Source organism: Erpetoichthys calabaricus, chromosome 11 (assembly GCF_900747795.2).
Source record: "Erpetoichthys calabaricus chromosome 11, fErpCal1.3, whole genome shotgun sequence".
In the NCBI taxonomy this organism is placed as follows: Eukaryota; Metazoa; Chordata; class Cladistia; order Polypteriformes; family Polypteridae; genus Erpetoichthys; species Erpetoichthys calabaricus.
The window spans coordinates 80,657,261-80,671,144 of NC_041404.2; the positions used below are offsets into that span (position 1 = coordinate 80,657,261).

At 40.2% G+C, this 13,884-nt stretch overlaps 1 protein-coding gene across 1 annotated transcript in view; it reads left to right on the forward strand.

Annotated features, from left to right (window-relative positions):
* The first annotated feature begins 1,998 nt into the window (after positions 1 to 1,998).
* zgc:158263 (ceramide kinase family protein) overlaps positions 1,999 to 13,884 on the forward strand; it is a 32,792-nt gene continuing 20,906 nt past the window's right edge. The window contains exon 1 of the mRNA XM_028813426.2: positions 1,999 to 2,401. Within this exon, the coding sequence (XP_028669259.2) occupies positions 2,296 to 2,401 (106 nt within the window). The 5' untranslated portion in view covers positions 1,999 to 2,295. The remainder of the gene's footprint in view (positions 2,402 to 13,884) is intronic.

Sequence of the window (13,884 nt, forward strand, 5' to 3'; positions counted from 1 at the left end):
TAGCCACCGTGCCACCTGCACATTTTCTAGTAAAGCCAAGTCTTACGCCGCTGTGTCTAATCTTCCAGTCTTTTGCAGACCTGCACGGCTCCGAACAATAAATCGTGTCATGAAAACTACTGTGAGTGTCTTGTGAACAAAGCGTACGTCACTTTTTCATTTATTTTCGATTTCAACCAAGCTGGCTCCGTGCTTAGGCGCCTCAGCGTAAACTAATTCAACACAAAGTCACCGAGACGAGATAAGGACCACCAGTTTAGATTGTGAACGTGTTTACCTTGAGGATGGAGGTCGACTTCACTTTAATTAACGGATTTTACCATGAAGTTGACGATAAAGATAACTGACTCCGCACACAGAGCACTAATAATGAATATCAGGTAATCGGGTGGTATCACCAATCAGCCACGATTATGTAAGAAGATAAAAGCAGAGCTGATGAAAATCAATGTCACTCGTACACATACGCGGATAAATAAAAACGAACATTTGCAGACAATTTAAGCAAAATTTTGCTTGGATTTTCTCTACATTCATAATGGCTAACACGGTACAACACCCTAGTACTACAGACATTTTAAGATAAGATGCTACAGTGAAGACCCTGTAAAGCTGTTAAATTGTAAAGAGGAAATACAGTGCATGAACTACATATTAAGTGGTGGGCTTTGAACTATAGATACGAGACATGCCCGTATGTGAGATTTCTGACACTGGGAAGTCACAAATCGTGAGTGAAATACACTTTAATGAAAATTCACCTCGCAGGAGGCAGACACGTACAACAGCACACCTCGTTGCCATTGTTACCGCCGAGCATGTAAACCCAAGGAAACCCGTGGGGTAATTCACGTCCGCTTGTTATGAGGAAACACGAATTGCTTCCTGAGTGTCATCAAGTGTGAAAGAGGACACCGTCTGGGCAATCAACAATGACACGAGACAGCACAGGACACTTACAGCGAAAATCACCAGTTCTGGCGCATATTTGATAGATAGATATTTTGGCTGATTATTAGCAATTTAGTACACCTAAGACTAACCAAACTCTGTTTATGGTCAGTTTAGAGTGTCTCGAAGCTGTGCCATTCCCTGGACAGCTGTTAACTTCAAAACTCCGTCCCTGACATCATGCAGTGTTTGTCCGATTTTATTTTCTTTCCATTGGGCTTCTTGCTGTTCTAACTGCCTCCTCTGCCGATATTCGCGGAAGTTACATTTTAGCTTTCTGGCTCCATTATTGGTATTTAGCTTTATATGGGAGGCTAGGTCTTCTATAATGTTGAAATCAATTCTGAAAATACACATTTGCTCTACGAATTTTAAACTTTGTACATTATCTTTTCTGCCTCTTTTTTAAGGGCCATACCCAACTGCAGTTTCTGAACAATTATGCTAATTTATGCATATTTTTCTATATGCACATACTCAGAGGAAGGCAGCAGACCCCCGTGGCATTGCGCCCTATGCTGGCAGACTGACATACTCAGATTCCGATATTACTCTGATCTATCGGTGACTGCATGGAGGGCAGGAATTGCTATTTGTATAATTGTTAGTTCTCATTTTATTTTTAAATGTATTCTTACGCACTTTGAAATGGTCAAGTTTTCAAATTATTGATTGCCTCTGCGACAAAAAGTGGCATGAAATATAATTGGGCATTTAGTTTAAACTGCCTAAATGAACGGCATTTACTTTAATCAAACTAATGGACACACTGTAGATCAAAGACGAGTATACTTAAATGAAAGAGTGCATACCAGCCTATAACAAGACAATAGCATTTAATGTGATTTGTAGAACAGTATGTAATTTAGCAAAGCTTTCAAGCTGCCCGCAGCAACAGCTCTACTTACGCAATGTCCACCCAATCCCATCCACCTACCACAATACACATTATTCTTGGAAACCAAACACCCTGCTGTTCGTCGTGAATGCTCAGCTCGTCCCTTGGATTTCGCTGTCCGCCCCTTCAGGGCTCAAATAGCTCGCATGACGTCATCTGTCCTACTTTATATGTATTGCTCTGCAGCATTTCCCGTGAATCTCAATGCCGCTGGACGTCAGACGCGACGACCAATGAAAAACGAGAGCCTTCCAGGTGTGCACCGGGTGACTCAGGTAACTCTACACCGCAGAGCGCTGCTTTATGGCTTCTTAAAGACTGTCAAAACAGATGAGTCCAGGACTTCAAAGCATCATCTGCTAGAAGAGAAGAACGGCAAATCTTTGAAAAAGTGCTAACCAGCCGGCGTTCAACCATCAGGATCTGAGATTTGCACGGACACCGACATGGACCCATTCCACTCTTATCTAAAGATCAAAAAGAAAATTTATTCAGCGATTCTGAACGGGAGGAGCTTCAAATGGACGCGAACGCACAAGCGTGAAAGGCCAGGTACTGTATATCTAATAATATTATTTTGCTCGCCGTTCTTTTAAGGAAACTTCAATAGGTAGGTTGAAAATCACACTAGTTTACAGTAACTAGAGGTGACAAACCTTTCGTTTCATTCTTTCCTAGTTAACATAGCTCCCGGAACCGGCTCCACTTAAATCATCTCTAACACGAGTTCCTGGTCTCCATCGTACCGTACGGGCCACTAAAATTCCTCCTCACACGTGGATTTAGATTCGGAATTTGAATACATTTTAAAATACTAACACAGATGGTCAAAACACTACCTGACGTAAGTTCTGAGAGTCTTAATGCTGAATGTTAGCACTGATTGTTGCCTTCTTTTCTTCATGAAGACAAGTATTGCTATTTTTGTTTAAGCACTAAAGTAATAAAATAATTTAAACTATACAAAACATCAGCCAACTCGGACTTATAACCACCTGTCGTGCCACGACACTTGGAGTGCAAAGACTTCGCTCTCTAACAGACCGGGTGCCTTAGCTACTTCACCGGACTGGATGTTCAAAAGTGCAGGCGCAGCTATTCCAAGTACTAAGTGTCAGTGAGGTCATCAAGTCTACACGTGACTTTACCGTGTCTCCACCGCGGGCTAAGTTTCGAGTGTTTAAGCATTCATATGCTGATTTCCCTTTTTGTTTTAGCTCCCCGGGCTCTCTCCGCCTCTTCTGAGAAAATCTAAATTATCCCTTAAAAGCCAAAAACTAATTTACGGGAAACTGAGTGTACGCATAGCTACAGAAGTTTAGCATGCGTAAGTGCAATTTAGGTGTTGGGGTTACAAACTAAGTAGAACACCGATTCCATTTAAGATCCTCACAGCAGGTTAATATAAATACATTTTAAATGTTACCCAGGCTGGAGAAACTCATAGCCAAAATCAGTGAGTAAAGCTTTTGAGAGAATTGCAGTGACGTCACCCCACCCCTCCCAATCCTTAATGAAGAAAAGTCTGAATTAGTATATTTCGGGGGCGTACATAAGAAATGTAATGATTTACTTCAAGAGGTCGAAGTACATAATAAAGAAGAATAGTTGTGTGACATATTTGAACTATTGAATTATTCTCGATTGTAATAGAAATATGTCATTCTTCACTCTCTGATAGAGTTCTATAGAAGGCTAGATCCCCAGTAAAGGACTACAAATAATTTAAGTTTTGTAACCACTGACCCTGAAATAGTGTAAAACGATACCCTACATGCTTATGTTTGAAACTTGTCATTTTTAACCTTCTGGGAGTGGCTGTTAGAGGGCTACCGGTAAAGAATCAAATTATCAGAAATATTACCATATGCGTTATCAGAAACCTCGAGATAACATAGAACGACATTCCACATGCATCTATTATCAATCCCCGTTTTTTCAAAGTTTTGTGGAAAAGAGTTTACCCCTCCTATCCAACTAGGAGATGAACCCCAAGGGGCCATTCGATGTGTCATGCACAACTTCTAGTTCTTTTGATCATCTTTGCTGTATGACACCTATTGAATTACTCTTTATCATAAGGATGACGTTTCCTGCACGCTTTTCATTCTAACCATCTTCTTAATTAGTGACCAGTTTTTGCGGCTAATTTACTTCTTTTGCCTTAGTTTTAATTAACTTGACTCAGGCCCCTTTGTTATTTCTTTTTCCATAATTAGCAGCTAAGTAATAGACACAAAACAAGCCACCACATGACCAGCTCACCTTTGCCACAATTTCTGAAAATAAAGAAAGGTGAAGGTCTCAGTAAGGCTGATTTCTCAGGTCACCAAAACATTTTGACAGTGTTCTTAGAAAAAACTGAAAATCAACAGTTTTGGAAATGTCTGCTGTGGCAGCATAAGAGTAGCAACAAGCCATGGAATTAAATAATGAGTTTAATTAACAGCAAGAATTGGCTTGTCATTAAGAAAGTGCTTCAAGTGAAATTGGTTGGAGTTTGAAGCCCTAATTTAGCTGGTCATCTGTTGGCTTGTTTCATGTCTCATTTCTGTTTGGCTGTCATTTAATAAAGAAATAAATCAATTAAGAGCACTGTATTGAATCAGTATTGAAACCGGGTCACTGATTAGGAAAAGGATTAGAATAAAAACCTGCAGCCACTGCGGCCCTCCAGGCCTGGAGTTCGACACCCCTGATCTAGATGGTCCAATTTTGACGTCTTGTATAATTAGATACCAAGACGAGTCAAACGGTATATCACACATGGGGGTCAGTAAGCACCGGATAAAAAAAAATGAAGTGATTTCAAACTGTTCAAAAGTAGTTCTTAGGAACACAAAAACTGACTGGAACTTCTCTGGCAAAAGAAGCCTAGCAGGCCACTTCACACGGAAAGAAGTGACATGCGGCCGATGTGACTTGAGCCTGGCACCAGGGCCGTTTCTAGACATAGGCGGTCTAGGCACGCGCCCTCTAATGGTCATGGTGCATTACTACAGCCCCATGTAGCGATCCATCCATCCATCCATTTTCCAACCCGCTGAATCCGAACACAGGGTCACGGGGGTCTGATGGAGCCAATCCCAGCCAACATAGGGCACAAGGCAGGAACCAATCCCGGGCAGGGTGCCAACCCACTGCAGGACACACACAAACACACCCACACACCAAGCACACACTGGGGATTCCTATCTTTATTTCGTTTAGAAAAATTTGTCCGACCCGGACCGGGACACAGTCTGCACTATGCATAGCATATACTATGTTGCCCAGAAATGGCCCTGGGCAATGCAAGTGTTTAAAATTTTATTATTTAACAATACTGAGCTACGAACATTCGGACTCAAAGCGAACGTCCGATTATAAATGTAGAGAATTATTATTATTATTGTGTTATATTATTTTTGCATACTAGTGAAGTTCGGTCTCGACGTCTGACGACCTACACAGCCCAACAACAGCACGAACAACAACAATGATGATGATGATGATGTCAATAATAATAATCCTCAAATTGTAGCATAGAAGAGACAGACATAAAATAAAATTAAACAATCAAAATGGCAACAGGACTGTAGCTCTTGAGTGAACTGCTAAAAGCTCACTTAACCCAAACTACTCGTATGATCATCTCCCAAATGCACATACATTACAACCTGTGTTAATAGTTAGCAAATATCGTATTCTGTTGCTCACCACCATTTACGAAATTCGCTCTGGGCACGCTAAAGCAGTTGTGGGTTTTTTGGATAGGAAGATTGCATTATTTGCATACACAAGCATACGGTGAATAGGAATTGTGGGTAAATATTACTATAAGGATAATTGTTATATTCTCAATTTCACTGAATATTGTCATTATACTAAGTTTTAAACTTATTTTATTAATTTAAATGACATGTATATGTTATGGTAATGTCTCAGCTAAATAAAAAAATTTAAAAAAGGCACCATTATCAAAAGACATATACTTAGTAGGTAGTTTAAATACTTAATTATAAGGATTCCTGGTAATTGAGTGTAATCTTCTATAGAGAAACATTAAAAGCAGCAAATACAGACAATTATCACAACCAAATCCTTACTTATTCTCTGAAATGCCAAATTCTTACTTATTCTCTGAAATGGCACCCTTCTAGAGCATATCTCTCTGAGACAGAAAAATTTTCTTGTTGTGTTCGTTTTATTTGTCTTATAAACAGACGTTGCTATAACTCAACATTTTCAAATTGTGAATTTGAGGGCCTAAATACTAAGCTGCCCCAGTCCTGTATCTAGGTCCCAATGTACAGGTCTGGCAGTGATGATTCTTCTCCGAGCAAGGCGCCATTTACAACTTCACATAGGGCAGCAATAATCCTAGAATCAGCTCTGCCTGGCGTATTGGTGTTGCCAGAGGGCTAGTCATTCAAAAAAGGTAAAGAAGGTTGTGCTACAGTTGCACTGAGCAGTGCAATGACATCAACCCCCACACTAAAGTAAAATGGTGCAGACAGAGTAACTGGACGATTATTTTATACACAGTAAGTCTGTGAATTTGAGACATGAAAATTATTGACATGTGGCAGAGGTGTATAAATCTATTAAAACAAATGTCTAGCCATCAATAACCCAGTCCTCCTTGTAGTGACTAAGTCCTTGGCGTCTAAACATGCAGGCTGCCGGTTTAATCCCCACCTCCAACTGACAACGTGACATTGACATTTTATCTTCCAGTGTTCTGTTCATTTCATTTCTAACCTACTCAAACTGTTTTACATAGACAGTGGGGAATCATTTTAACCACAACCAATGTGCAGCATCCACCTGAATGATGTGATGGCAGCCATTGTTGCATCAGTACACTCACCACACATTAGGTGGTGAAGGGGTGAGACAGCGGATGAAAAGGGGGCCAGAATGGCCATGGTGGGCAAATAAGCCAGGACTTTGGAAAACATTTTTCTGTTAGGATGGCTTCAGTTTTTACAGCAGTACATGCTGTTTTTATGTCCCTGTCACAGCACTGGGACATTGTGATCCACACACTGACTACTGAACACCTGATGGCCTCACCAATGCCTCTTCCAACAGCAACCCAAGTGTTTTTCGAGGTCTCCCATCCAAACAAGCTTAGCTTCAGGTAGATTATCCGTTCTGAAGTGCAGGAGCTATGGTTGCTGCTAAGCAGGTGAACTAGGCCTCTACACTGGTGAAGTGCCTCAGGATGGTATTTGCCATTCAAAGGTGCTTTTTAAAATAACATTTGTTTAATAATTTGTGGCTGCAAGTATGCATACGAACCATCCTACAGAGTCTAGCTGCAGACATCCATGGCAACGCTACGTTGAGGAGTTGTCACTTTACATTATGTCAGCCAGGATTGCCAGGTCCAGAAAAAAATTCAAGCCAATGTACAGTTCAATACCCACACAGTGGTGCAAGAGACCAGTTCAAAACCTGACGTATACAGAAGGACCCACTGAAAAGCACAGGGCAGGGCTTACCTCGGAGATTTGAGAGGGGTAGGTTAGGAAAATACCATAGAAGAAGGGGGACTCCCCCATAGAGATCTGAGTGTGATAAAATATATATTTAAAGGACCAAGGAGCTTGGGGGTTAACAGGTGAAAAGCATGCTGATAGAGCAAAGGAGGAGATTTGATAAATAGCCCAAAATATGTTGTTTTTTTAAAAAAGAACTTCAAAAACACCTGCAAAACCTATTTTTCCCTGCGGACACTGAATAAAAATAGCCCAGTTGGGTACGGAAACCTGACGTCAGTGGTGTTATACAACATGCCTGGTTATACTATGATTAAGAATAGGGTAGTGGGAATGTTATCAGACTCAAATTATGACAACTGTCAAGTAAAACAAGTGACATCATGCCATTTTCAAAATAAAGACACTGTTCAGGTTAGTATCCAAGTACATATTATAGACCGCAGCTTTTATTATAAGATCTCTGTCCTGAGTACCCTAACATTATAAAAAAAGAATGATATTATTACCTTATCCGTGTTCAGTAATTTAATGAGAATACAAAGAAGGTCTGTTGTGATTTGGTGCTGGGGTTCCCAAGTCTTCACCAAAAAAGAAAGTAACAGCAAGCTTTAAAAAAAAAATACAATTTGTATTTCTTTCTGTTCCTAGTAGATACTCTCTTATTGCATTTCTAGTCATGTCTGTTATGCAAATGTCATGAACAAGCTGAAAAATATTCCACCCCTCTTTAACTGACTGATCTTAGATGAACATTTACATATTGGTTTCCACACTCAGACACCACAAGGTCCAAATTTAATGTATTAGTCATAGACAAGAACTATGAAGATAGCTAACAGACATACAACAATGTGGAGCAGACTGAGGGAGTACACTGACTCACATAGAGCTGTTCAGAATATCAAAATAAAAACGTCTCATGCAGTACATTGTAAGCCAAGTCAAGTGCGTTGTTAATTAATACAGTAGTGTGAAATTCAGACTTGCGTGTTGCCTCTGAACAGCTAAACAAAAATAGAAAATATAAATACATAAATGAAAATGATACTTAGCAATACATATATATACATTGTAAATTAAACACAAAGACAAAATCAAATGTTTTGGGGATTCCCCCGTATTCTGAAGGTGTCAGGTGAATGAATAACGTCTTTACAGTCTGGAGTCCAAAACAGAACTGATTATAACAAAGAGGAGGTGGTATATATGGTCAGAAGAAAATTATATTATGAGTATGTGGCATTCTGGAACAAGAAGTGACATCAGGAGGAGGCGGGGTGGACCAGAAACCGGAGGTGATGTTGTCTGGGGACCGGAAGTGATGGTTAGGCTGAGGGTTCTTCTGTTGTTCTGTAGAGAGAGAGGAGAAGTTAGAGAACAGTGCCAACCCCTGGTCCGGCGGGCAATAGCAATTATTTGAGCCCATAAGCTATCTCCTAATTGCACATGTGTGACTATATATATATATATATATATATATATATATATATATATATATATATACATACTGTATATACTGTATATTTATACATTGTGGACAGGTGGAAGGAACACACAGGGAATCCAAAGAAGTATTGGATTGCCAGCTGGGTGGCCCCTTTTAATTATAACAATAGTCTTCCTGGTTTCTCTACGTAAGTAGCTCTTTAAGGGCGACTCTGGCTTTAGGAGCTCCATTCATGTCCAAGTCCGGATCCAAATGAGACTCCATCATCTGGGGGCAGCAGGTTTTTAAAGTCCTCTGTCTGAAAGGAACAGGATTAGTCACCCCTTAAGGGGCATCTTCTTAGCGCTGTGGGGAAGACCAGAGATGATACTGTTAGTGACAGTTCCCCCCCTTTCCCTGGTGGGTTATTGTCTACCTTAGATGAGCCAGAAGGTGTTCCTCGGATGTGCATGTGTTACAATATATATTTATATATGGAAGGGAAGGTCTGTGATTTGTTGTTTGTAACAACACCCTCTGAACTCGACCCTATTAATCCCTCCCCTTTACAGTCCCGCCCCCATTTCCTATACAGTATATTGTCTTTGATTCCTGTATGTCTAATCATTTTCCTCTGATGATGACACCTGGTAGGTTGTTGAAAGCCTAGAAATTAAAAACAATATTTTAAGATACTGTACGTGATTCATTTTCTTCTTTTGTGGATTTCTAGCCTCTATATATTGCCAAAAGTGTTGGGACACCCCTCCAAATCATTGAATTCAGGTGTTCCAATCACTTCCTTGCCCCGAGGTGTATAAAATCAAGCACCTAGGCATGCAGACTGCTTCTACAAACATTTGTGAAAGAATGGGTCGCTCTCAGGAGCTCAGTGAATTCAAGCGTGGTACCGTGATAGGATGCCACCAGAGCAATCAGTCCATTCATGAAATTTCCTTGCTACTAAATATTCCACAGTCAACTGTTTGTGGTTTTATAACAAAGTGGAAGCAATTGGGAACAACAGCAACTCAGCAGCCATGAACTGGTAGGCCACATAAAATCACAGAGCGGGGACAGCGCATGCTGAGGTGCACAGTGTACAGAAGTTGCTTTTTGCAGAGTCAATAGCTACAGACCTCCAGATTAGCTCAAGAACAGTGCGTAGAGAGCTTCATGGAATGGGTTTCCATGGCCGAGCAGCTGTTTCCAAGCCTTACATCACAAGTGCAATGCAAAGCATCGGATGCAGTGGTGTAAAGCACAACGCCACTGGACTCTAGAGCAGTGGAAACGTGTCCTCTTGAGTGACAAGTCACACTTCTCTGTCTGGCAATCTGATGGATGAGTCTGGGTTTGGTGATTGCCAGAAGAACAGTACATGCCTGACTGCATTATGCCAAGTGTAAAGTCTGGTGCAAGGGGGATTATGGTGTGCGGTTGTTTTTGAAGGGTTGGGCTTGTTCCCTTAGTTCCAGTGAAAGGAACTCTTAATGCTTCAGCATACAAAGCCATTTTGGACAATTTCAAGCTCCAGAGGGAACAGTTTGGGGATGGCCCCTTCCTGTTCCAACATGACTGTGCACCAGTGCACAAATCAAGGTTTAGAAAGAAATGGATGAATGAGTTTGGTGTGGAGAAACTTGACTGCCCTGCACACAGCCCTGACCTCAACCCAACAGAACACTTTTGGGATGAATTAGAGTGGAGAGTGCGAGCCAGGCCTTCTTGTCCAACATCAGTGCCTGATCTCACAAATGCTCTCCTGAAAGAACAGTCAAAAATTCCCATAAACACACTCGTAAACCTTGTGGAAAGCCTTACCAGAAGAGCTGAAGCTGTTATAGCTGCAAAGGGTGGGCCAACTCTGTATGTATGTATGTATATATATATATGCAGTATATATATATATATATATATATATATATATATATATATATATATATATATATGGTTGAAATAGTTTTACTGTCAAATAATGCAAAGAGTATGCGACACGTGTTTCACCCTAATTCTGGGCTCATCAGGCATACACACTCACTGCACCCCCCTCTCGGGGAATCAAACCTCGGACGTCACTTCGCCTCTGACGTTGCGCCACGGCGTGTGGTTTGTTTATTTGACAGTATGTAGATCGGGGTAATTACATTCATGGCATTCATAGTCTGAATCACAATCTGATTGTATGGGTGGTTAACTACCCATACATATACATACTGTATATACATATATATGCACACCCACACTGTATGTACAGTAAGTATAAAGTAACAACTAAACTTGGCTATAATGATAATGTCACCCACCAGTGTGTTGTAAAGGTTAAAACTTTGGACCTCAGATCCTAAGGTTGTGGGTTCAAATCCCACTATTGACACCATGTGACCATAAGCAAGTCACTTGACTTGCCTGTGCTCCAATTGGAAAACCAAAAGAAATGTAAGTCGCCTTGGATAAAGGCGTCAGCCAAATAAGTAAATGTAATATTGTTTGTGTACCTGCCAGGTCTGGTGGGGTTCTCCTCCAGGTATTCCAGTTCTCCCCCAACTTCCCCAAGCCATACATCTTAGCAGAATTAAATTAGTCTCATATGAGCTGAGGGAGTGTGGTGTTATGCTCAAGTTTGCCCTGTGATGGTTTGACATCCATTACAAGTTTAGTTACTGCATTGTTGGCACCAATAAAGAATGAATGGCTGTAATGTCAATGACTGTAATGTCACTAGACTGTTTTGTGTGATGTAGTTTAATTAATCATATGGATACCACTGAGGTGAAGTACAGGATACAGTGGTGCAGGTAGTTGAGTTTGCACTATTCAGCGAAGTCCTCCACCAGTGTGAGAGGATGTGCATGGTGGCAAAGTGCAGTCAGAATTGTAACAATGTGTTCATCAACAAAAGGCACTTCTGAGATCAAAAATTGAAAATAAGCATTGAACGTTGTGCATTACATGTCTCAAGAATAACTTAGTGAGTGTGGCAGAAAATGTGTACAGTCCTGGTTGGATTCAAAAACAATATTTAACTTTTAAAAGTCTCACCTTTCATTCATTCAATTTCTATTTGTGTCAGTCCTGTAAATGTGAATTGAAGGCTATTCAAATGTAACATGAGCAGCTCTCAGATTCATTTCCATGACTTAATTCATCCAAAAGCTTTTGGACAATGTACTTCTATTTCATCCATCTTTAGAAAGTGGAGGGTAGTCAGAGTGCCCAGGGAATCTCACATCAACAATGCGAGAACATTTATACTTCAGAACAGCCCAGGATTTGAACCCAAGTTCCTGGAGATGTAAGGCGACAGCCCTAACTGCTGCACCACTCCTATTTATTCTTTATCATAAGTATATATTTTTTCTAAAATATTACCGTCTAAAGTAACACCCAGCTAAATACAAAAGGGCGTGGGGAACATTAACAACTGGTCATAAATGCAGTTGCAGGGCTGGCTACTTTCACATTTATTTGGGACGCTTTCAAAGCAGCTAAGCAGGAAAAATGAGCTTGGGCTGTGCACCTTACCTTGGTCTAGTTTCCTTATAATTGCTCTGCATGTTTTACAATGAAAAATTAACTAATAAGTATTTTTCCATGCCTATTTTTGCACACTGCCCTGCTGCTTTGCGTGTAAATTAGATCACATTAGCATATCACAGCGTCCAGTCCATCCACAGTCTTAATCATCTATCCATTCATCTGTTATTGAAGCCCATTTTCTAAGTCCAGTTTTGGGGGAGCCAGGAACTGCACTGGCAGCATCAAAAGCAAAAGAGCAACATCACGGTGTCAGGAGACTTTACAAATTAAAGAGCTGGGTGTCACATACATGAATTGGTTTAATCCACTTTGTGTGCCAATTACTAAGACACATTGGGTCACTTCAAACTTTTATATTTTGAACGAATATCTAAAGAAATCTGCTCAGTTGTCCTGTAAATTGACAAAAGACCGATCACTTTATTTATGGAGACACATTCATTTCTAAATAAAATAACACATAAGGAAGTGCTGAAATGCAAGTGGAAGGGCCAGCAAGGGAGGTGGAGGAACATTAAAAAAAAAAAACAGGAACACTTTATACCGAGCAGGCTTTCTGTGAATGTCGGCTTTAACTTTTATTGTTTTACTTTTACCACATACACTAATCTGTAATCTTGTAGTCTTGTCTTTCATAGTATTTGCTATGAAAGACAATATACAGTACTACAGAAAAAAAAGACTGGCTGAATCTTCCCCCGAAACTGCTTTCCTTTGTTTAAGCAGCAGTGACAAGTAATCATAGAAGGGGAAATAACATTTTAAATTCTATTTAAAGAAAGGTTTAAGAAGAGGCCAAATAAGGCCATCATTAGTTGTTCAGTCAATCATGTTAATTTGAACTGGTTAAATTCAGTTGCTTAAAAGCCTCGGACATTTGCGTTTTTAAGGACCCCCCCCCAACTTCACTGTACTGTGTTGTAGTGGCCACCCGGTTATCTCATTTTTTTCCCTTTGTATTTCATGTCATGTGACAACAGACTCTTCTGAGCAGGGGATAAGGTTTAAAAGAAGAAAGCAGAAGAGTCCTGATGGTTAAGCTATTAACCTGTGAGCCACCAGGATGCGGGTTCAATCCTACTTTCTGTATGACTCTAAACTGTGCAATGTACAAATATGAAACCATTGTCTATACTTTGCTTATAAAGTGGCTTGAGGTGGCCTGTAACATAGAGGGGGGCTATATAATATAAAGCACATTGATTTTCTTAAAAGCGATTTGACTCTTATTTGTTACATGTATGCAATATGCAAATACACATCCAGACTGGCAGTTTGCACAAACACTATGGCTCCGACAGGATTGTCTTAATGATAATTGAAAATATTGCTTTCTTATTCCCCATCTTGCATTAGCAAAGAGTATCTGCATTTTGGGTTCTGCTTTATGGCACCTGCTTGTTTGCTTCTCTTACAATCAGGCATTTCAGCTTTAATGATTCTGCTTTAGGCGTTGTGTCTCCTTTTAGCTTTCAATTCTTAGTGTGTACAACACTTTTTATCTTTCATGCTTATTTATTTACGCCTTTTTCAATCAATAAATCTTTATTTTATGTAACACCGTGCAGAGAGTACAAGAT